Here is a 26,475-nt window from a genome sequence, read left to right as displayed (position 1 = left end):
GTACGGTACGATACGGGGCACTTTACTCTCCATACCCTTTCACCACCAGGGGGGCTGGGATTCACTAGTGTACTCCTCATATTGTTGGTTCCTAACATCGCCATACCAGGACCTTTTGACACACTGTATATACTTTTGTTTGCTTCTGTTTGTTCTGTTCATTTTCTTTATTCCGTTTATTTATTTATCTTACACTGTATGTATCCACTGATGTGTTTACAGATGTAATCACAGATGTACTTATTATCTATTTTCTTTACAACATTGTAGTAACTGACGAAGGCCAGACCAGGCCGAAACGTTTTTCGTACTACGAAATAAAAAACCATCAATTTGACTTAAGTTGAGTGCCGGGTTCTTTTTATCTATATATACGGCTTGGGAACCTACCCGTGCACCTTAGTAGCTGTGCCCACGTCTTTTTATTCACTATATTATCCCCATACGTGTTGGCACGCACACTTGGTCATGTCCACCAACACCTTCTCCTACAATGTAGAAGAGACCACTAGTATCCTATCCCACTCTGTTTATCCGTGTGATTTTCTCAAAACTGCACCTCGTGAGACGAGAGGACGGGATCTGGAACGAGAAGTAAGACACCATATAAACATCGAACTTCACTGTGCAACATTGTCCGAGTACCTGCGGGTACAACGCATTCCGAGGGGCCTGAGGGTTCCACTATGCCCTACACTCTTCCGTGACTCTCCAGAATATTGCACTAAATTTGAACACATTCTTAATAAGTGCTCCCTAGACCTAATTACTCTCACCATAGAACACCTACAAAAAGAGATTGAGGCCAGCTCTGAACGGGTCAAGGCTATTGAGATTCAGCTTTCATCCACAGGCACTCCAGAGGAGCTGAACCAACTAAAATCTGAAATCAAGACGAAAACTGAACAACACCGTAGAGACATAGAGAACAGGAAACGACTGAAATTCGCCCGGGATACCGAGGACTACGAGGCGAAAAGGGTGTACAGATGGCAGGACAATTACTCCTCCTCCCGCTCCAACGTAAGAACTGGACATCGCTCTTCCACGGACTACTCCACCTCGGGATCGGAGCAAGACAGGAGTTCCTCCATTCCCAGCACATCCCGTTTTTTAGGTCCACGTACCCAACGAGGCAAAAAAAGAGGACGCGGAGGAGCCAGAGATCTCGGCAGAGACACAGACCTTACACGGATCACACGATCTCAGGTACTGAGTCTCTAATCGTGAACATTTCTTCCAGAACCCTGGGTGCATCGGACTGTAGCGTTCTACAAAAAGGTCTTTCCTTCTGTCCTACTTATCGCTATCGGACCTTTGACTTGGACATGGACCTTCAAAGGTTCTTCAGGTTTTTGAGGTTAAAAGTGTATTTCTCTGATCCACAGAACAACATGGTAAACACCTTACGAGCCCCTGTAGCGCCTCAACTCCTAACAGCGGAGAGTTTGGGTTTACGCACCAAAAGCCCATTCAGACCCCCACGGGGCTCCCACGCCCTCGAGACATTTATACAATTCATTCAAAACTCTTTTCAGTCACTCCGGGGGGAGGTTGAAATGGGACACCTTTACTATCCCCCTAATTTAACGTTAAGTGAACGTCAGTCGTTACAATCACTCCAGTCTGACTCCAGCTTAATAATTAAACCCGCAGACAAAGGGGGTGCTATTGTGATCATGGATAAGAGTGACTACTTGAATGAAATCAGGAGACAATTAGATAATACCACCATATACCAGAGATTGGATTCTAATCCCACTCAAGCCATTAGAAACAGAATCTCAAGCATACTACAGCGATACACGGCACTAGGGGTCCTAGACCTCAAAACTTGCAACTATCTCACCAATGACCATCCGGTGACCCCAGTGTTCTACACACTTCCTAAAATCCACAAGAACCTTGAGCATCCCCCTGGACGTCCGATAGTGGCAGCCACTAACTCTATATTGTCCCCAATAGCTATCTTTCTAGAAAAAATCTTGACCCCCCATATCCAATCCACTAGGTCATTTCTACTGGATACTGGGGCCTTTTTGGGAACAATACGGGACTTGGGTAGTGTACCAGCCGATGCCATATTAGCATCACTGGACGTAAAAGATTTATACACTTCCATTCCCCACGTGGATGGTATTAATTCTATCAAAAAACTTCTATCTACCACAGGGACCCATAAGCAACAAATTGACTTAGTGGTGGAACTACTCACACTGGTTCTCGATTCAAATCACTTCTTGTTCCAGGACCAATACTACCTACAGATACGGGGGACCGCAATGGGCTCCAACGTGGCGCCCCCTTACGCTAACAGCTATATGGCAGATTTTGAGGAGAGCATCATCTACCCTGACTCACGCTTCCAAGAGAACGTTTTACTCTGGAAGCGTTACATAGACGATATTTTTTGCGTTTGGGGCTGCACGTTGGAGTCCTTCCGGTCCTTTGTGGATTTTCTTAACACCGCGTGGCCTGGCATCTCCTTTACCATGGCTCATGACCTGCACAGAATGAATTTTCTGGACACAGTGGTCATCAAAGACCACACGGGTAGGTTAAGCACTGATATCTACATAAAGAACACTGACCGGAATAGCCTATTGCACTTTGAGAGTCTACATCCCAGAGCCATCAAAAAAGCGATCCCTAAATCCCAAATCGAGCGGGTAACCCGCATAGTCTCGGACAACGAGCTACGGACACAAAGAGTGTCAGAGATGGAAGCCAAATCTCATGCACGAGGTTATCCTAACTCGTTCCTTCAAGAATCCCAGACACCTAACCCTAACAACAGGTCAAAGTCTAATAAACGTGTTCCATTTGTTCATTCCTTCCACCCTTTTGCTTATATTCTCCATAAAAATATACGCCAACACTGGCATCTACTCACAACTGCCCACCCAAACATCCCGGAGTTTAAGGAACCTTTCCTCCCGTGTTTTAGAAGACCCCGTAACCTAAGAGATACACTGGTAAGAGCCGACGTAGGACCAGACAAAAAGGCACCCACCCAACGGTTCCTTCAGAACCCTCGTCTAGGGACCTTCCCTTGTCTCCACTGCACCCAATGCAGCAATGTTCTTAAGGGCAGCTCATTTCACCACCCATGTTCCGGCAGATCATTTCCTATTAAGAACTATTTCAATTGTGACTCGGCCTATGTAATTTACCTCATCAAGTGCCCATTCGGCATGCTTTATGTGGGAGAGACAACCCGGTCCATTCGGGAACGCATCTCAAAACATAAGTCCACGATCAGGTGTGGCAACACGCTCCTACCCATCCCACAACATTTTATATCGAAAGGCCACAACATTTCTCAACTTATGTTCCAGGTAATCGAGCAGGTCCCAGCGCCCAGACGAGGGGGTGACAGATTAGCCTCCCTAAAACGTAGGGAGGCGTTCTGGATCCACACCCTCGATACCCTGCATCCTAAAGGTCTTAATAGGGACTATGACCTTGTCTCTTTTACTTAATTTGCATAGGGATGTCTCAATATTAGGGACTCTAACATTTTGATACTCACAGTTGTCAATTATGTGCATTGTGACTTGGTTGTTATTGCATACTTATCATATTAATCACATACTTTTCCTGTTTTTTATTATATGCATATCTCTAACATATTTATCTATCTTCCTAGAGCCGCCTATATTGAGCCACCAGGACTCTTCTGCCTATCCACGGGGTCACAGCGGATATGATATGAATAACCCCCACCTCCACCTTTTCAGCGCTGCTATCACTATTCCGTACCATCTGAGGCTGTTCCTCTGTTACACTTCACAGTGCACACCTTGTTATGTCCCGCCTCCCTATTGTGGAGTCACCCGATTGGCCGGCTCACTCCTGTCAATCGCGGGTAACAACATGCGGTCACTTCCGGTACATCACTTCCGGTTGGACCGGCGCGCACATAAGGAACGCCGCATTGGCGTCTCCTCACTCGGGCAAGCCCCTCTGACAGCGGTGGACACCGCGTCCGGACCCTCTTCTCCCTCAGGTAATTCTCTCCTCAGGGGCTATGTCGCCACCCAGCATGTCACACCACTTGGCTACTTCGCCATCGGACATGTACCCTGACTTCACTCCTTCCTTCTCCACAGCCTGCAGCAGTATCTGCAGCCGCGTCTTTTGACCGGAGGCTTACATTTTTCAAGGTATTAGCACTCACTGGGGCCTCTCATATTTCCGGTACGGTCTTACTATAGCCGATCGACAGTAGCTCCTACCACGGGGTTTTTCTCCTTCCTAGGGATCTCCTTGGAGTTCACCACGCCTTTTGGAGTATTCCCTCAACATTCTCCCAGACACCTCTCAGTACGGTACGATACGGGGCACTTTACTCTCCATACCCTTTCACCACCAGGGGGGCTGGGATTCACTAGTGTACTCCTCATATTGTTGGTTCCTAACATCGCCATACCAGGACCTTTTGACACACTGTATATACTTTTGTTTGCTTCTGTTTGTTCTGTTCATTTTCTTTATTCCGTTTATTTATTTATCCTACACTGTATGTATCCACTGATGTGTTTACAGATGTAATCACAGATGTACTTATTATCTATTTTCTTTACAACATTGTAGTAACTGACGAAGGCCAGACCAGGCCGAAACGTTTTTCGTACTACGAAATAAAAAACCATCAATTTGACTTAAGTTGAGTGCCGGGTTCTTTTTATCTATATATACGGCTTGGGAACCTACCCGTGCACCTTAGTAGCTGTGCCCACGTCTTTTGATTCACTATAATTCATTTCTTATCACCATGTTGCAAACCAAACGTGATATCTGCATGCTAACACACCTCACAACTCTTTGAATGCCAACAATATCTGAATGCTAATAATAGCACACTTGCAATTGGATTTGGAAGCCAATTTTCACTTTTGTCTTGGTGACCTACATGCTACCGAAATATTATTCTAGCTCCCATTGTAAGAAGCTGATTTTTTCTTTTCAGCTAAGAAAGCCAACAAATTCTACCCAGTTTGAGGTGAATGCCTCTTGTGCCATCCTTCAAGTTACAACCTCTCACCTCAAACCTCCCTGATGTGGAAAACTCTATAGCTTGTTTGCTGTTTCTCACATTCAAACACTCTCTAAATCCTAGCGCCTTCATTTAAGAAGCAATTCTTGAACCTGCTTCTTGCCTTGGAAAAGACATAACTCCTTCTAAATAGTTTTCTTCAAACTATCAAACTCCAATCTATTTTAGATGCTGCTGGTATATGCCGATTCCATCTTCTTTTCATTCTATCTGCTGCTACAGTAGGTTTTCTGTTCCCTTCAGGATTCAATTTAAAACCTTGGTCTCTACATGTAAAGCCTGGTGCCACAATGTAAATACTTCTTTACGGGGTAAAGGCATAATGGAAGGTTCTACTGTAGATCAACTTTTTCAGACTTTTACTGGATGACTTCCAACAAGCAATCATTCTGTGCAACATAAAGTGATATACTGAGTAGACCTTACCAACACACACAATCGGTATATGAAATAAGTGGTGTAACACAATTTTCAACCCTTGTGAATTCCTGAAGAAGTCAACTGCTGAAGAAGATGCATAAATATGTTCCGCATTCAAGAAAAGGCCATTCTAAAGACATATTTTGGAAAACTTCTAAAGGTACCGTCACACTAAGCGACGCTGCAGCGATACCGACAACAATGTCGATCGCTGCAGCGTCGCTGTTTGGTCGCTGGAGAGCTGTCACACAGACAGCTCTCCAGCGACCAACGATGCCGGTAACCAGGGTAAACATCGGGTTACTAAGCGCAGGGCCGCGCTTAGTAACCCAATGTTTACCCTGGTTACCATCGTAAAAGTGAAAAAAACAAACACTTCATACTTACCTTCCGCTGTCTGTCCCCGACGCTGTGCTTTCCTGCACTGACTGTGAGCACAGCGGCCGGAAAGCAGAGCGGTGACATCACCGCTCTGCTTTCCGGCCGCTGTGTTTACACAGGGCAGAGAAGGAGAGCGCCGGGGACAGACAGCGGAAGGTAAGTATGTAGTGTCTGTTTTTTTTTTACTTTTACGCTGGTAACCAGGGTAAACATCGGGTTAATAAGCGCGGCCCTGCGCTTAGTAACCCGATGTTTACCCTGGTTACCAGCGAAGACATCGCTGAATCGGCGTCACACACGCCGATTCAGCGATGTCAGCAGGAAGTCCAGCGATGAAATAAAGTTTTGGACTTTTTGCAGCGACCAATGACATCACAGCAGGATTCTGATCGCTGTTGTGTGTCAAACTGAACGATATCGCTAGCCAGGACACTGCAACGTCACGGATCACTAGCGATATCGTTTAGTGTGACGGTACCTTAAGGGAAATTTTATCAGTGTTATATTCAAGGTATTTTACATGTGCAAATTTAAATACATAATAGGATAAAACAATAATTATCCCAAGGGTCACCAATGAAAATCTATGCAAGTTTGCTTCAGTTCTGTACATATGAACAAGATTTGTGCAATCTTTTTTGTATCCCTATTACAAATCCAATACTTTTACGATTAAGTAAATTATTTTGTTGAGGCTGTGGGCACATGTTGTGGATTTTTTGTGTTTTTTTGCCTTTTTTCGCTATAAAAATGCAATAAAAATGCATAAAAAACACATACATATGCATCCCATCATTTAGAATGCATTCCGCAATTTTTGTGCACATGTTGCGTTTTTTTCCAGAAAAAAAAGCATTGCGGTCAAAACACACCATGTTCATTAATTTTGCGTATTTTTTGCGGATTTCCCACTATATTATTGCATTGGGAAATCTCTGGCAAAAAATGCAAAAAATCCGCAAAAACAAGCAAAAAACGCGAGAAAAACACAAAAAAAAAACATGCAGATTTCTTGCAGAAAATGTCCGGTATTGCTCAGGGAATTTGTGAAAGAAATCCTGACGTGTGCACATAGCCGAAAGGTTTTTATCAGTACATATTAAATAGCATTTAACTTCTCAAAATAAAGTACTTTGTAATGGTTCTTCTTACTGTAATCACCCCATAATGCTCATGTGTCATGTCATGCCTCAACTTTGTTTTTTTGTTGTTTCATGCAGGGCTCGATGGGAAGTTCTAAGAGGCATAACCTGTGCACTGCAAACAAACATGCATTTAAGATCTCCACTGATCTAGTCTGGAAGGAGAGGAGAGTATTAAAGGGGTGGTGGAAACAAATATTGATTTTCATCTTTAATGTTTATTTGTTTTAATAATATATTAGTTTTTCTAATATGGTTTAATTCAAAAGTACCTTTTTTCCCTGTCCAATGTAACTTATTTTATTTTTTACCTATTTATATTTTTATGATGCTTTGTTTGAGAATCCCCAGTATATGCTAGTACATTTGCTCAGTATGAACTCTTTTCTTACTGTGCAATATTTTTCTCAGTGCAAAGTTACTTTGCGCTCCCTTGCAGGCTCTAATTATAAGTGACAGGCTGGCAACAGAGCATACTGTCCGGGCACACTGTAAAGAAAGAACATGTGGGAAGAAACCTGCCCCACCCTAAAAAAAGAATGGACTGGTCTCTGCGCTCCATTTTTTATCCTTACAATGTGCACTGACAGTGTGCTCTGTTGCTGGTTCATTACTGATATGATCCAGCAAGGGAGCGCACTGTCACTATGCACTGAGAAAAATATTGCACAATAAGAAGAGGAGCATCTACTGAGCATATATTGGAATTGACAACAGGTGCATGCTCAGTACAGAAGGGATGAGCCTAGCCCTTAAAATGGACATCACTGATGAAGCTTTGTTTCAGGGTGGGGTCAGAGGCCGTGACCTCAGCCTCTGCCCCCTAAGACATCTAGTTTGAGTATCCCAACATGTACTGGGTATTCTCAAACAAAGCGTCATGAAAATGGAAATGAGAACAAAAATAAAGCAGTTAGATTATAGAGGAAAAGTCTGACTTTTTAATTAAACCATGTTAAACAAATTATTATATTAATAAAATAAAAGAAAGATATTTAGGATGAAAAACAATATTAGTGTCTGATAATCTTTTAAGCATTATTAATCATTTATAATTCCTAGTGGAGAGCACAATGAATTGTTAGAAATATAGTCAACACAGAACAGAAACATTTAAAAAAGGCAGTTCTAAAGAAGAAATTCGAAAACCTGCAAGTGAGGTTAAATAGGTGCTAGAGACTGTGAGACACTGAGGTCAATCAGAGAAGGCTAAAAAAAAAGAAAAGATTAATTGGGGGTGGGGAAAGTCAAATACATAACTGTAAGGCAATTTAAGTGTTTTCTTAAAAAGGAAACGTGGCAGAAAACGACTTTAAAAATGAAATAAATCACTATGTTAAAAGTAAGTCTCTCACTTAGGACCTTAGAGCGTGACTATAAGCAATGGCATAAGAACTATGTATTTCTCCATTTCCCCAGTGGTGTAGCTACCAGGTTTCTCCACAGAGTTGATCACTGATCTGTATAATTTTATTGTACTGATCCAAAAAGGAATTTTTGGGACATAAAATTAATATTTTCCCTAAAGCCCCAAATTCACTCAAATTGACTGTGTTGACCAAATGTTTGATTGTTCGGCTGGTAGATATCTCTGACATTCCTCCATACAAAGAAGCGCTTGAATGGCTGAACTATCGTGGTATCTATGAGAGAATGTCTGTCAGACATCTCTGGTGGCAACTTTTCTCCTAGAATTTAATGATCAGTAGTCTGAAATCGGACTGGAACTCTCCCGACAATGTTATGCTCGGTGCCCCGGTACACACTAGACTATCAGCTGAACCCGTCGATATAGGTGGGTTCAGCGGACATTAGTCTAATGTGTATCCAGAGCTTAAGGGAATAAGTGTAAGTCACATTAACTCACAAAATGGCTTCTAATATTCATGAAGTGGATAAAACATTTGTTGTTGTGAGCTATCTTTCATGGAAGACATCTCATGCAACTTTTAAATAATTTAGCAGCTTTTATTGACAATATTTCTTTTGCTAATACAATGAATATTCTTTTCTATAACCCAAATCCCTGGAAACATACCATACTCCTAAGTATTGTAATAGCAGAAAATGATTGCACTTTATTTTAATGAACAAGATTACTTTGGCTGAAAAATGAGAATTATAAAATGGAAGAAAAATTGTGAAAATAAGTAAGCGCTGAATAACAATATAACACTATCATTAAAATAGATAAGTAAAATCCAACAGCAGCAAAATTTAATATCCTAACCTCTTAAGAGAGTCACATTCCCTACACACTGAATACAGACATAAATATGAACCTTCACACAGGGTATGGATACAAACAATGTTTTTCTAGTTCCTTCAAATCACCAGGAAAATGACTTGTGTTCCAATTTCATCCTGGCTTATGAAAGCCAAAGACAGATGGTGATTGCCATCTCAATAACCTGTTTGTTTCTTGGGAGACTGCCTAGTAAATCAGAAGCTCACAGGATGTAGCCACATTTGACACATACAGTAGCAATCACGGTGGCCTTTAAAAGCAGCAATTTGGGGTGGATTTACATTGAATGTTGAGCAAACATCAAACAGTTTTTATGATCTGTTATGATTGGGTGAAATGTTCCAATAATTCCAGTTTCTATGATTTAATTCTTTACATGCAAACGATCAAAGTGGTTTCTACTGTCCTCATCTGATGTATTCAGAAAATGTGATGCCAGGTAAAAATTTCCTTACATAAAGTATATCTATTAAAACAGGTGTAAAAACTGAAAAGAAAATCATCTGTGGATTATCGGCAAAGCAATTGTCTTCAGGAACAAGGGTTTACAATGAAAATTTATTTTAAGAATGCATGGCTTCACATCTTAAATTCTACCTTTTGTTGTGTTTTAAGTTCCTTTTTATTAACCTTACCTTTTGCCTTTTTAGAAAAAAATATAGTAAATTTGAAAGTGTAGGAGAAGTAGGCTTCAGTGGGCTCTAAACAGAAATTATAACGTAGACAAAACATTTTATCTGTTTGAGTCTACCCACATTACTGGGTTTTCATATAACAATTTTTAGGTTTACCCTTAGATAAGCTTATATAATAAATAAATGAATACTAATAAGTGACATTGGTAATTCTAAAGAATTTGGAATGAGTTAAATTATCAAGTTGACTTGGGTTTAACAACTCTTGCAAACCAACTACCTTTAATTTCCCATGAAGTGAAGCTTTTCAGGTACCTAAGTCTATCACATGTCACATGTTTTCTTTTCTTATTACTTGTTACGACCGCACATACTTGCCTGTCTTTTTCTATCCCTCGGCGCGCTCCCGACTCTGTCTCGCGCTGCTCTGCTTCTCCCTTCTCTGGCTTGCGGCATTCTGTTCTTCCGTACATGCGCAGTTGCATTTTCTGCGCCACACTGCCACCTGGGAGGTCGCGACCCGATGGCTCCGCCCCAACATGGCGGCACCCATCGGGTATTTCTTCCCGGCGTCTTCCCAGGTAAGACGCCTTTGCTTTGTAGGTTTCTCTGTACTTCTCATCAGTGTACCTATGTCCTAGGCTCCCCGGTCTCAGTACCTTTCTCTCCACCGTGCCTGCCCTGCGTTCTTGTCTTGTCAGCCCTGTTTCTCTGCCGTGCCTGCCCTGTGTTCCTGCTTTGTCTGCCCTGTCTTTCCACCATGCCTGCCCTGCGTACATGTCTCGTCAGCCCAGTGTCTCCACCGTGCCTGCCCTGAGTTCCTGCCTTGTCAGCCCAGTGTCCCTGTCGTTCCTTCTCCGTGTTCCAGTCTTGCCCACTTTGTGTCTCTACAGTGTCTGTCCTCTTCTTTTGTTTTAGTAGCTGTCCCTTTGGCTCCAGCTGTTGTGTCTCCATCCCCCATGGGCCTGCTCCTAACGCTCCCTTTATAGGGGGTGGTTCCATCTGGTCCGCTCGTCTTCGGGGGCTCTAGAGTCACGACCCAGAGGGTCCACTCTCGGGTTCTTCTCTGAATCCTTACATTACTTATATGTTTCAATAATAAGATCACCAATAATAAATTCCCCGATACCTGGGATAGATCCAGAGCATTGACATTACAGAGCGGCTCTCCTCCTCTTCCACCGCTGTAATCTTACTAAGCAAGGAGAGTGAGGTGATCTCAGTGTGACCAGGTTTAGACCCATCAGTCCCACCTGATCTCATTGAAAAAAAAATCAACTTCTATGGGGGTGTTTGTTTTTTTCCCTGTATAACACTGCCTTTTTATGATTGGGCAAGGTCATACAGGGGAAAAAGTAAGTGCCTTCAGAAAAGAACCTCTGTTAACTCCTCCGTGGTTAAAGGGTAAATTTGCATTTCAGCTATAAAAGCCTGCATCTCCGCAATGCTGGCAAATAATTTGAAAAAAATCCTTGCTTTAGGCACATTGCACTTTTATTTCTTCCATTTTGCATTCCAGCCCCAGGTTCCAGCACCCTTTCTCTACACTTTGCCCTGTATGAATGATTGACCATGACACAACAGATAACCCTGTTACTTAGAGAGTATATATATATATATATGTACCTTAGAAGGTAGACAAAATGTCTCTGGGAGGTAATCTCAGGTCGGAAGTGATGTTTGATTACTCACAAAGAGATATTTGAAGCAGAATACAGCATCACACAGGTAAATGACTGCAACCAAGTTACGTGACATGTTCTATCTGTCACGTAAGTACATGTTGCTTTGTCACTGAACATAGGCTTTAAATCAAAGAGTATCTGCATTTTGTATAAATGTGTTTAATGTCTCTCTCATAATAAAGATCATCTCAAGCCTATGGAAACAAATTATTAAATGATTGTAAAAATTAGAGCATTAAATGAGGGCCAATCAACTTTTTATATTGTTGATAGGAGCTTGTTATAGCCAGAAAACTGCTAGTGTGAATGGACTCTAAGCAACAAGTGATAGTCAATCAAAATTTATTACGGAATAAAGAACACAGTCATAGTAATGAATGGTTTTACAGCAATGTGTTGTTGTTTTTTTTGTCAAATGTTCAAATCATCTATAGATGAATTTAACATTCACTGTCATGGAGTGACCATAATAATATACCATACTGCAGTTCTAGGCACGAGTTTCCTCATAGACAAAAAGAGCTCCGATTTCTACTATCTAAATTCAAGTCTTGTTAAATGGAAACATTTTTATGATCACAGCCAGATATAATCATATACCATTGATGTCAGATACTACAGCCCAACTTTTGGCTTTATAACTGTGCTCACTTTATAACGTAACTCATGTTTTATACTTAATTGGATGCTGGGCCTAAATCAAATCAGCTTTGCAATTAGAATTTTGTTTAATTGCAATGTGTTGGTAAATGAAAGTTAAGAGATCGTTATTTCTCAGCGGTGATCAGATCTGCTCCAATCACATTCTAAAAAGAAAAATTAAAATGGGGAGCAGTGAAATGAAAATAACTGAGTGCTATGGGGGAGTACAATAAAATTGTGTGCCAGGTGTTGCAGCCTTAGGAAAATTGTGGGAATCACTCATTTTAATTTTAGCATACAGAATTTAATGGGATTGTCTGGTCTTAAGCTACAAGTTTGCATTCACTTTATGTGACCGCAGACTTGTGAATCCCCACAATCGCAGGGAGTGGCGGGTGCGTGACTGCAAGTATGTGATTTGCCTCCATGGGAAAATCCTCGCAGTGCATACTATTAGTGATGGCTCCATACGTGATTGAGCATCAGGGTGCTCGATCGAGTAGCGAACAGTGCCGAGTATCGCATTTATGCTCAAGTGCTCAGATCCCCATAAGTAACATAGTTAGTAAGGCCGGAAAAAGACATTTGTCCATCCAGTTCAGCCTATATTCCATCATAATAAATACCCAGATCTACGTCCTTCTACAGAACCTAATAATTGTATGATACAATATTGTTCTGCTCCAGGAAGACATCCAGGCCTCTCTTGAACCCCTCGACTGAGTTCGCCATCACCACCTCCTCAGGCAAGCAATTCCAGATTCTCACTGCCCTAACAGTAAAGAATCCTCTTCTATGTTGGTGGAAAAACCTTCTCTCCTCCAGACGCAAAGAATGCCCCCTTGTGCCCGTCACCTTCCTTGGTATAAACAGATCCTCAGCGAGATATTTGTATTGTCCCCTTATATACTTATACATGGTTATTAGATCGCCCCTCAGTCGTCTTTTTTCTAGACTAAATAATCCTAATTTCGCTAATCTATCTGGGTATTGTAGTTCTCCCATCCCCTTTATTAATTTTGTTGCCCTCCTTTGTACTCTCTCTAGTTCCATTATATCCTTCCTGAGCACCGGTGCCCAAAACTGGACACAGTACTCCATGTGCGGTCTAACTAGGGATTTGTACAGAGGCAGTATAATGCTCTCATCATGTGTATCCAGACCTCTTTTAATGCACCCCATGATCCTGTTTGCCTTGGCAGCTGCTGCCTGGCACTGGCTGCTCCAGGTAAGTTTATCATTAACTAGGATCCCCAAGTCCTTCTCCCTGTCAGATTTACCCAGTGGTTTCCCGTTCAGTGTGTAATGGTGATATTGATTCCCTCTTCCCATGTGTATAACCTTACATTTATCATTGTTAAACCTCATCTGCCACCTTTCAGCCCAAGTTTCCAACTTATCCAGATCCATCTGTAGCAGAATACTATCTTCTCTTGTATTAACTGCTTTACATAGTTTTGTATCATCTGCAAATATCGATATTTTACTGTGTAAACCTTCTACCAGATCATTAATGAATATGTTGAAGAGAACAGGTCCCAATACCGACCCCTGCGGTACCCCACTGGCCACAGCGACCCAGTTAGAGACTATACCATTTATAACCACCCTCTGCTTTCTATCACTAAGCCAGTTACTAACCCATTTACACACATTTTCCCCCAGACCAAGCATTCTCATTTTGTGTACCAACCTCTTGTGCGGCACGGTATCAAACGCTTTGGAAAAATCGAGATATACCACGTCCAATGACTCACCGTGGTCCAGTCTATAGCTTACCTCTTCATAAAAACTGATTAGATTGGTTTGACAGGAGCGATTTCTCATAAACCCATGCTGATATGGAGTTAAACAGTTATTCTCATTGAGATAATCCAGAATAACATCCCTCAGAAACCCTTCAAATATTTTACCAACAATAGAGGTTAGACTTACTGGCCTATAATTTCCAGGTTCACTTTTAGAGCCCTTTTTGAATATTGGCACCACATTTGCTATGCGCCAGTCCTGCGGAACAGACCCTGTCGCTATAGAGTCCCTAAAAATAAGAAATAATGGTTTATCTATTACATTACTTAGTTCTCTTAGTACTCGTGGGTGTATGCCATCCGGACCCGGAGATTTATCTATTTTAATCTTATTTAGCCGGTTTCGCACCTCTTCTTGGGTTAGATTGGTGACCCTTAATATAGGGTTTTCATTGTTTCTTGGGATTTCACCTAGCATTTCATTTTCCACCGTGAATACCGTGGAGAAGAAGGTGTTTAATATGTTAGCTTTTTCCTCGTCATCTACAACCATTCTTTCCTCACTATTTTTTAAGGGGCCTACATTTTCAGTTTTTATTCTTTTACTATTGATATAGTTGAAGAACAGTTTGGGATTAGTTTTACTCTCCTTAGCAATGTGCTTCTCTGTTTCCTTTTTGGCAGCTTTAATTAGTTTTTTAGATAAAGTATTTTTCTCCCTATAGTTTTTTAGAGCTTCAATGGTGCCATCCTGCTTTAGTAGTGCAAATGCTTTCTTTTTACTGTTAATTGCCTGTCTTACTTCTTTGTTTAGCCACATTGGGTTTTTCCTATTTCTAGTCCTTTTATTCCCACAAGGTATAAACCGCTTACACTGCCTATTTAGGATGTTCTTAAACATTTCCCATTTATTATCTGTATTCTCATTTCTGAGGATATTGTCCCAGTCTACCAGATTAAGGGCATCTCTAAGCTGTTCAAACTTTGCCTTCCTAAAGTTCAATGTTTTTGTGACTCCCTGACAAGTCCCCCTAGTGAAAGACAGGTGAAACTGTACAATATTGTGGTCGCTGTTTCCTAGATGCCCGACCACCTGCAGATTTGTTATTCTGTCAGGTCTATTAGATAGTATTAGGTCTAAAAGTGCTGCTCCTCTGGTTGGATTCTGCACCAATTGTGAAAGATAATTTTTCTTGGTTATTAGCAGAAACCTGTTGCCTTTATGGGTTTCACAGGTTTCTGTTTCCCAGTTAATATCCGGGTAGTTAAAGTCCCCCATAACCAGGACCTCATTATGGGTTGCAGCTTCATCTATCTGCTTTAGAAGTAGACTTTCCATGGTTTCTGTTATATTTGGGGGTTTGTAACAGACCCCAATGAGAATTTTGTTACCATTTTTCCCTCCATGAATTTCAACCCATATGGACTCGACAAGTGAATTATCTGAGCCGGGCACAGAGAGAGAGAGAGAGAGAGAGAGATAGGAATAGAGAGACAGAGAAGGAGAAGGAAAGGAAGAGAGAGAATTTTCCTGTCCTCCTGAAAGATGCTCGATTGTGCCATTTACTTCCATTATGCTCCCTACTCGAGTCAAGCATGTCCAGCGTCCGATGTACTCGACTCGAGTACTGAGCACTTGATCTTTTCTGTGCTCGATCAACACTACATACCATGCGAGGATTCACAAGCTGGCAGTCACACAGAGTAATGGCAGACTTGTAGTTTAAGACTGGACAGCGACTTTAGAGTTTCTTGTTTTGCCTGCCCCGGGCCCCCCAGATCGCCGCTCTCAAAAAAACAAAGAAAAACGAGTTATTCTTACCTGGCCGCGCTCCAGCGGCGAAGCTCCCTCTATGCAGCTGAAGCACGCACTTGCCAGCGACTGACAATGACATCAGACACCGGCGACGTGCGCGCTGCAGCTGACGTCAGCTGCCAGCCTCCGATTGGCTGGCGGCTTTTAACTATTGATGTGCGGGCACAGGCCTGCATGTCAATAGCATTACACTGCCACAGCACCGGTAGGGGCCTGGTGAGCAGATGAGACGGGGCCCGATGCGGGCCCCCACTGCCCACCGGACCCCATACGCCAGTCAGGGCAGTAATGTCCTGATGGCGGCTCTGATCCTACCACTGCAAATCTACCAAGACCCGGTCGTCCCTCTAAACTTTCATTTCAAACAAGGAGAAGACTGATCAGAGAAGCAGCCAGAAGGCCCATGATCACTCTGGATGAACTGCAGAGATCTACAGCTGAGGTGGGACAGTCTGTCCATAGGACAACAATCAGTAGCACACTGCACAAATCTGGGTTTTATAGAAGAGTGGCTAGAAGAAAGCCATTTCTCAAAGATATACATAAAAAGAGCCTTTTTTTAAGACCACAAAGGATGACCCAACTCATGTTATCTGACTACTTTGCAAAAAACTACTAAGTAGAGGCAAAAATTGCTATCATTTGACTACTGCATGCATGAACCCGCACTTGTGCCAATCAACATACATTAGTCTGGGAATCTCACTGCACTAAAATGTGGACTAGCGGGCCTCTCCAACCACCAGCCATCCCATCAACCACATCTTCCTACTTTTTCACCATGGCAAGTGTTCACACAGGTCTCCAGGCGCAGAACCTCCAATTCTTTACCCCTACAGTCAGGGTGAATGAAAGTCTGTCAACTGTTACGGGAGTGGAGATGCCTGCTGCTTTTGTTTTACTGAGCAAACCACAGTTTTCTCAATCCACCATAACATCTCCTCCTGCACCTCACTCACAGTCCAGCACTTTGTCGTGTTCAGCCTACTCCACCCTCTCTCAGCACAGCAGCCAATCCTCGGTTCCACAGTTGTGGTCACGTAAAAGAATGTTTACTTCTACACAAGATAAAGATAAGGGTTGAACTCCACATTCTAAGATCTGTTGGCCACAAAAATGCTGCCTTTTCACTTGGTGGATAAAGACAGTTTCCTAAAGTTGATGGCCATCGCAGTCCCCAGTACCAGTTGCCCAGTTGCCAATACTTCCTTAAGAAAGCTGTGACTGCACTAATCCAGAATGTTGCAGACAACATCACCTGTTCCTTGAAAATATCTATGTCTGCTAGGGTGCAATTCACCACTGACACCTAGACAAGCAAACGTGACCAGGGGCATTACATTTTGCTGACTGGGCACTAGGTGACTCTGGTGGCTGTGGGGGCAAGCGGGCAAGTTGCTGCTCCACAAGTCTTGTAATACCCAAGGGTTGTGGGACAAACCTCTGTATCTAACACTTCCTTCACTTCTTCTGCCTCCTCCACCTTCTCTAAGGCCTCCACCATCACCCTCAACCTCTACCTTAATGAGACACAAGTTCCAACAGTGCAGAAAGAATCCCCCCAGCTCCAGTCTCCACGCAGCCAGGGTTCACCACTATCAGGCAGTGTTTAAATTAATATGCCTTGGAGATCGCAGTTACACAGCTATAGAGTTGTGGACAGCTATCCAGGCTGGGGCAATCTCACACAGGTGCCTTGCATTTCTCACATCCTCAACCTGGTGGTACAGAAATTTCTCCACCACTATTCTGGTCTGGATGTGATGCTGCAGAAAGCATGGTCACTGTGTGCTCACTTCCGCTGTTTACACCCTGCGGATTATCGACTTGCATTGCTACAGACGTCTTTCAGCCAACCATTTGATATGCCATGTGCTGACACAGTGGAATTCATTCTGCAAATATTGCAGCAACTGTGGTAGCAGTGATGAGCCTTGGTGCAGTATGTCCTTTTGCATAACCTGGGCCAACAAAGTATGGATGAAGTACAAATCACGCTTGCGGAGTGGCCCCAAATGAAGGACCTCTGCACCCTTCTGCACAGCTTCGAATGGGCTGCTAAGATAGTTAAAGCTGATGATGCCATCATCATCACTATTCTGGTCATCTACATGCTTGGAGCACACTTTGATTAGTCTGCAGAGGAATTGGGGGGGGGGTCCCAGAGGAAGAGGTGGAAGCAGAGAAGGATGCAGAAGGGTTAACAATATCTCTAAGTTCCGAACTGTTGTCGCACAAGCAGGTGCCATGGGAGAGTGGATTACAGCGATCGAGGGGGTCTCCAGGTACCAGACATACTGTTACTGAAGGCGCAGGAGCCGAGAAACAAATGAAGGAGAAAGAGGTGATCGGAACACATTAGTCAGAAAATGAAGAGGATCATGATCCCCTCTCTGTTGTGTAAGGTTAGCGGGAGGAGATGGAGGAAGCAAGCTTGAGAGTTATCCAACCACCAATGCACCATGAACTTGGACCTCATGGAAGCACCTGATACATGAGCACCTTCATGCTGCACTGCATCTCCAACATGATGCCCGTGTTGATAGGATTAGAAATAGTGCTGAATATTGGGTTGCCACTGTGCTAGATCCTCGGTACAAGAGTAAATTTTGCCAGATGCTTTCCCTCCTGAAAAGGGATGCGTGCATGCTGGAGTATCAAAACACTCTTGTAGACAATCTTAAGAATGGTTTTCCCCAAGACAGCAGTGAGGCACACAATGTGCATCACAGTTTTAGACTTCCAACACCGGGAACGATGAGTCACCAATGCAAAACATTAGTAGCAGTGTAAGTGGCAGAACCACTTTCTGTGACTCATTTCACACAATTGTTTGACCAGCCAATGCACCAGCAGAACAGAGTACAAGTCTGACACATTGTGAATGACTGGACAGGTTGGCGCATGATTATCTAGAGCTCAATATTAATGTCATGAGGGGGAATTTGAACCCTTTTTCATTTTGGAAAAATGGCCTGAGTTCGCCTGTCACACCTTGGATGTTTTGCAAGCATTTTCTCAGAACGTATCTTCAGCGCTGTTGGTGGTGTCTTGACGGAAAAGCACATCCGGCTGACTCCTGAAAGTGTAGACCGCCTAACTTTCATCAAGATAATCAAGCCATGGATCCCCCATCCTCTGGAACTCTCTGCCCCAACACGTCCGACTATCAACCACAGTCGGATCCTTCAGACGGAAAATGAAAACTCATCTCTTCAGGAAAGCCTACAGCCTGCACTGACACCACTGCTGCCTCATCACTATCGAAGCTACCGCCTCACCAACACCGGAGCTACCGCCTCACCAACACCGGAGCTACCGCCTCACCAACACCGGATCTCCTGCAACCCTCAACCTACTGTCTCCTTCCCCATAATCCTGTAGAATGTAAGCCCGCAAGGGCAGGGTCCTCGCCCCTCTGTATCAGTCCGTCATTGTTAGTTTGTTTACTGTATGTGATATTTGTAACTTGTATGTAACCCCTTCTCATGTACAGCACCATGGAATCAATGGTGCTATATAAATAATAATAATAATAATAATAATAATAATGGATCTCCAATGACTTTTGCGCCTCAGTTGCAGACTGTTGCCACTGCTGTTGATGTTACAAGCATTTTTTGGAAATGTGAAGACTCCAAGTTGGATCTCCATCTGGTGGCTTGCCTCTAGTGGAAGGGGTGTCAGAGCCCCATTACACTATTTCTACTCTTGGGAAATTGATGCCACTTTAGTGGTGTTTGACAATAATATTTTGAAATGGGGAGACTCCAAGTTGGGACTTCATCTGATGGCTTGCCTGTAGTGGAAGGAGTGTCAGAGCCCTATTATACTGTTTCTATTCTGGGAAAATTGATGCCGCTTTAGTGGTGTTTGCTCCTATTTTTGGAAATGTTTCAACTCCTAGTTGGGTCTCCTTCATGTGTGTTGCCTGTAGCAGAAGGCCTCCCTGACCGGCAGGCCTGTGCTTACTTTCAGTCAACTACCTGTGTTACTATCCTTAAATTTTTCGAACATTAGTGGTCTACCAAGCTGATGTTGGTGCCGCCTGAGTGTGGCTGAGCAAAAAAACAGTTTGAGCTGTTGCATGAGGTTCAGGGCTCCCAGCACAGCAGACTTACACTAATCCCTCACCCATCTTGTCTTAATTAATACTTAAATTCAAAGCTAAAAATACTGGCCCATGGCTGATACCTCATGAATGGCCCATGGCTGACTGCCATTATCAAATTTCTACTGAGGGTCGATTGATTCCATTTTTCCTGGTGTCTGTCCCTAATTGTTGGAAATGTTTAGACTTTAAATTGGGTCTCCTTCATGTGTAATGCCTGAATTTGACAGGCCGCTCAGAGCACCAGGCCTACACCTGTTATTCATCTACCTGTTACTGATCAATGTTTAAGCTAGAAATGCTAGTCCAAGCCCTGTCGCAGGCCCTGTCCCATGCTTCCATGATGCACGGTATTTGTATTCTGGCTGCTGTTTTGGCAGCTTTTTGTCCCTCCTGAAGGTGTTGTCTATACATTTGGTTTTGCCTCCCATTAAATTCAATGGGATTTGGGCATGTTCGCCGAACTGAACTGAAACGAACCTTAAAAGGTTCACTCATCTCTAGTAAAGAGTAACGAAATATGCAGTAAATCTATATTCCTAATGATATTTTATGCTACCACCATGACTATAGCTACTACATGTTTATACAGATATGTTTAGTCCACCACTTTCTTTTTGTCAAGGACTTCGATTAATCTCCACGCAAGGTCACATGCAATTAAAATCATTGGCTGTCCACATATAAATGCATATAGCATAAAAATGCATGACAGAGTATTACAAAATTATGTTCTTTTTTACAAGGCTTTTATTTGGGGGCAAAGAGTGAAGATAAAAAAGAACACATGTAGGATCTTAAAAGGAGCAGGAGATGAATATATCTCAGGTTTAGTGATATTACATTTTGAATAGGTAGGAGACACAACAGAATCAAAGCCGATGATAACATAATGGTATAGTAGTAGCAGTATGCCTTCTGTTAATGGGTTTTTTTCATCTAAATTCTGATTACCTCCCATTGATCTAGTGTAGTTATACATAATAAAATCAGTTGCACTCCCCCTCCCCCACTCCAGTGCTCCATTGGTTATTGGTTGCAGCAGTGACATCACGTCTACTGTGCATGTGACCGCTGCAGCCAATCAATGGGCTCAGTATCTGCTATAGAGATAAAATACTGTTTAATTGGCTGCTAGAAATTCTGGTACTGCAGGTAATGGAACAACAAATACTCTACATGTAATTAATGATTTGTAATATTCAGTAGTTGCTACAGAAGAAATAACACAACTTCACAAGGGAGCCTGCCATGCACAATGCGCCAAGTTATAATTTGAAGCTTCCATCATATGCCATTTTCCACTAAGATCCTGAAACATATTTACTCAATAATGGTTGAAAGGGTGAACACACATGGCCAGATTCATTTACAGAAGTAGCTTCTAAAGTCTACAAATAGCAATTAAAGTTGGCACTTTGGTGGATATGACTATAGTGCAATGGGAGTAGCAATGATTGTCTCTGATTATCAAGATTGTCATTTCATGCATGTACATAATCATAATCCTCTCAAGAGTATAGTTTCAACTCAGTAATATAAACGCAATAAAAAAGATGAATTAACTCTGGATTTATCATTTTTGTCATACTTATGATCTTTTAATCACATTATGAGAGCAATCAAGACCTTTTAATGTTTCATGTTACCTGTGTTAACATATCATAATCCAAATTCAAACTTCAAAACCTTTATTGGAAAAAGCAATGTTAATATCTTATTTTTATTACTTAAGGAATGCAAAGTGAATGAACAAAATAATTATCTAAATCAAATTAATACTTGAGGTCACCACCACCCTTTGCAAAAAGATATCAATTATTCTCAATAGGCTTGCACAGTCTTTGAACTTGGCAGGTGGGTTGTTCCAAACATCTTGGAGAACTAATCACAGATCTTCTGTGCATGTAGGCATGCATAAATTATTCTGTCTCCACATATTATTCTAAACAGACTTTATGATGATGTGATCAGGGTTCTGTGTAGGGTGTACCATCACTTCCAGGACTCCTTGTTCTTTTTATACTGAAAATAGTTTTTAACGACATTGGCTCTATGTTTGGGGTCGCAATTGTAGTATTTCAGAATAGAAAAGTATCTAGCCTTATCATTGAGGTCACCATTAATGTTGACCAAATTCTCAAATCCATTTGCTGAACTGTTGCCCCAAACTTGCTAGACCCTTCACCAGCTTCAGTGTTAACTGCAGCCACACATTGTACCACACACCATCCCTTTGGTAACAAGCTGCCTTTGTTACAGCCAAATAATTAAAATTTTGACTCATTACTTCAGAGCATCAGCTTTCAATTTTCTTCACCCTAGTCTCTAGTCTTCACGCTGTTTTCATGTATATTTGAATCACTTTGCCTGGTTTCCATCATGGTTTTTAGCCATAATTCTTCCATAAAGATCATTTCTGGCCTGCGTTGTAGCTGGCTACTACTGGTTGCTGCCTGTTTTGAGCTGATAGCACTGCTGGACATCTTGTATTTTCGAAAGAAAGTAAGCATATTTCTTTCAGCTGCTGCACTAAGTTTCCTTGGCCAGCCACTGTGTCTATGGTCCTTAATGTTTCGCTTTCCTTGGTGTCTTCAATGCTGACAAATACAGGGATATACTTATCTATCATGCTGTATCTTCAGGAAGGCATCTCATTGGCTTCAAATTTATTCATACAGCCAATGTCATTAATAACTGTTTTCAACCCCCCCAAAAAACAATGAGTCCTGGAAATGGTGACATGCCCCTACTGAGCTCTAATCTCAACATCATCGACTCTGCCTTGGAATACATGAACAGATAGAAGGATTTGCACAAGTACACATCCACAGAAGATCTCAAAAACTGTGTGCAAGTTAATAAGAAGAATTAAAGCTTTAGGCCGGGGTCACACTTGCGAGTGCCATGCGAGAAACTCATGTGAGTCTCTCGCATCAATACCAGACACTGCCGCCGGCACTCTTGACCGGAGCATTCAGCTGTATAAAAATACATGCAGCTGAACGCTCCAGTCCCGAGTGCCGGCAGCAGTGCTGGGTATTGATGCGAGAGACTTGCTCGAGTTTCTCGCATGGCACTCGCAAGTGTGACCCCGGCCTTAAAGGGAACCTATCACGTGAAAAAATGCTATTAACCTGCAAATATGGAGTTAATCTGCAGGTTAATGGCATTCTGAACGTGCCTGGTGCCCGCACTTAGAGCCTAATGCTAATCCTGCAGTCAGCCACCGCTCTCTATACACAGTGTAGTGACTGTAACTGTGCCGACCCTGAGACTGGACACTGAACACTAACGGGAGGAATAAAGTTCCTTTCCTGCCGGCAGCGGGGATCGAAGTGCGAGCGTCGGGCAGGTTCAGAACACACCGTGGTCACACCGTATTTCATCGTGAACTAGATTTTTCTTCTTTTCATTCACTTTGTATTTTGCTAATTGATAATTATAAACCAATATCATTCACATTTTTGAAAACATTCATACTTTGCAACATTTCTTTCACATCGGCCTAAATCCTTTGCTCAGTACTTAATATATAGAAAATCGTGTATATGTTCATTTTTATTGAACCTTAAACAATAAGTGGGCATATTTTGAGTGGTGATTTATAGTTTTTATTAGTAACATTTTGGGGTAAATACAATGTTTTAGTCACCTTTTATCGGATTTTTTAGGAACATGAGGCGATCAAAAGCAATTTTTCTTTATTACATTTCTTACCTACCTCTATATTTTTATAAACTGTACTATTATGGCTGTGTCAACAGCAAATATGTTTATTTTATTTTTTTCAATTTTTTTTTCAATTTTTCATCATAAAAGAAGGGTGATTAAAACGTTTATGTTTTTATTTTTATATTTTTTTATTATGTTACACTTATATTTTTAGTCCCTTAAGGGGACATGAACTCTTGAGCCTGCTTTGCATATTTGCAACTGATGTGTGGTGTGCAGGCTTGCTTAGTGCAGAGCTATGGTCTTACTGTTTGTGCGCCTATTAAACCTGACAACCATATACTGTACGTGAGATGTTTATCCTTTAGTTACACATATTATATACAGGATGCCAAAAACAGAACATTTGATTCATCTTACTTGAAATATACAGCCTTAAATTACCAGGTTTTGTTAAAGAAACCCCCTTATAACAATATAACAAGCTATATGGGCTTCAGGGGTCTATTGATGGCGACCCAAAGGCTTTGATGTTGCTTTTAGCCTGCCAATAATTTTTCTAGTTATGATATTGATTTCAGTTCACAGTCAAATTTAAGAAAAAGTGCGGTTGAACACATCTGTAGATTCTCTTATCCCTTCAGCTCAGTGTATCATTACCACACATGCACAAGTTCAAATTACTAATACTGACCTACAAAGCCATCCATAACCTGTCTCCTCCATATATCTCTGAACTAATCTCCCGATATCTTCCCTCACGTAATCTCCGGTCCTCCCAAGACCTCCTTCTCTCCTCCACACTTATCTGCTCCTCACCCATCTGATTCCAGGACTTCTCCCGAATATCCCCCATCCTCTGGAATTCTTTGCCCCAACACGTCCGACTATCAACCACATTCTGATTCTTCAGACGGAACCTGAAAGCCCATCTCTTCAGGAAAGCCTACAGCCTGCAATGACCCCGCTGCCTCCTCACCACTATCGAAGCTACCGTCTCTCCAACAATGGAGCTCCTGCAACCCTCAACCTACTGTCTCCTTCCCCACCATCCTGTAGAATGTAAGCCCGCAAGGGCAGGGTCCTCGCCCCTCTGTATCAGTCTGTAATTGTTAGCTTGTTTACTGTAAGTGATATCTGTAACTTGTATGTAACCCCTTCTCATGTACAGCACCATGGAATCAATGGTGCTATATAAATAAATAATAATAATGCAAACATGTTACACAAAAACATAAATTTGACTTTAATTCTATGTCTAGATTATATACATCCCTATAGCATTAATTTCTCTTGTATACTCCATGCACATAAAAAAATATATTAAATATTGATCAAACATCATATATAGCTATTCCACTGTGACTTTTCACATTTTACACACTCATAATTTCTTTAAACCACTATCATACCTTGGATGGATTAATGGCTGTAATGATCCACACACAGTGTGCATTGCTGTCATACTGGACTGGATAGTTAGGGGATGTGATAATCCCAGAAGGTCCCCGAAGATGAGCGTCACACATTCTTGCTGTAGGGTAAAATGTGAAAATCCATTAGGTCATCTTAACCGTACGTAACCTATAGAATTTTATGTTGGATGATGTTGGGTTGACGTTTATTTATAGCTTTTTGTATAGGATTAGGTTTGCAGTGATACAATATTATCCTACATCTACAGTCTACTTTTAATAAGAGCAATACCATATAGCTAGTCCATGTACTTTTATAGTGGTAGAATATACATGTACAAAACATACCAATATAACTTTATCTTTTCTCTTTTTCTATACCTAGTAAGATTGTATTGGACTCGGTTAGGACACACCGTCTTGCAATAGCTTAGCTGTTATCAGAAGCACAAGGTATGAATAGCTGAACTAAAGCCAAAAATGGTCCCATCAAGGAAAATACAATACGTTGAACTTTTCTTCCTAACATAAATCAAACGGTTTTCTGATTTGTATAGTGAGAGTGGCATAACTTGAAGCTTGTCCCAATGCCAATCTCCAAGAAGGTCCACAACTATCATAGACAGAACCTTTAGGCCCTCCTAGGCTCAAGATCCCAAGTGTGACTGTAATCCATGCACCCTTCTATAGCTACAACACTGTGTATAGTATAGCTTAGGAAGGTAATACTCTAAATGACTAGAGATGGTACATTCGATTTACCAGTTTACAGAATTGCAGTGAAACAGTATTTTGCTGTTTGGAGAATGTTTAAAGATGACTGGAAATCACTATGTACATAGAAATACATGCAAAGCACAGATGGCCAATGCCTTAGGCTGAATCAGTTGCTACTGTGCTATAGCTAAGTCAATGGATTTAAGGTCATATTCGATAAGAATGCTGCATTTGACACAGGGAATTGGATGAGTCCCAGCCTTGGGTGTTATATTGTCTCATGAAATAGTCAAACGTCACTGTGCCTGACAACCAAGGGTGCAATTACATATATAAGGAGCCAGGAGATTAAATGCACAATAAGCCTTCTTCCTAGCCAAGTAGCAACATCTGGCATAAGAAAGGTTAAGCCAGGCTTTTCTGTTCAGCTAGTTTCATGGAGAAGGATGGGAGGAGGAAGATTTCATGGAAGCAGCTGATCTGGACAGACTCTGGCTCCCTCATTCTTTCCAATGAAGACTGCTCGGTTTGTCTCCACCTCCCCTGTGCGTGGAGTGTGTTTGGGGTGGGTGTGTGGCTCTGAATATCAAGTGCTGCTAGGACAGTGCTGCAGTGAAATGCGAAGGCTGGCTGAAAAATCTCACTGACAAGAAGGAATGCTAATTAACGAGTCCCCCTGCCACCATTCTGCAGGACAGTTCTTGGCTTGCTTGTCAACCTTTTCCGAATGAATGCAAAGGGTTAATATGTTCTAGGTGACCTTGTGACAGCTCGTATTGGG

General features: G+C 42.0%; 1 protein-coding gene across 1 annotated transcript in view; it reads right to left on the bottom strand.

The window, feature by feature from the left end:
• The window catches only part of CSMD2 (CUB and Sushi multiple domains 2), a 1,686,610-nt gene that overhangs the window by 469,717 nt on the left and 1,190,418 nt on the right, over positions 1-26,475 (bottom strand). Inside the window, exon 10 of the mRNA XM_069756979.1 lies at positions 24,975-25,096. Coding sequence (XP_069613080.1) covers positions 24,975-25,096 — 122 coding nt within the window. The remainder of the gene's footprint in view (positions 1-24,974; positions 25,097-26,475) is intronic.

The sequence above is a fragment of the Ranitomeya imitator genome, chromosome 3 (genome assembly GCF_032444005.1).
Source record: "Ranitomeya imitator isolate aRanImi1 chromosome 3, aRanImi1.pri, whole genome shotgun sequence".
NCBI classification, from domain to species: Eukaryota; Metazoa; Chordata; class Amphibia; order Anura; family Dendrobatidae; genus Ranitomeya; species Ranitomeya imitator.
This window is presented reverse-complemented; position numbering and strand designations above follow the sequence as displayed.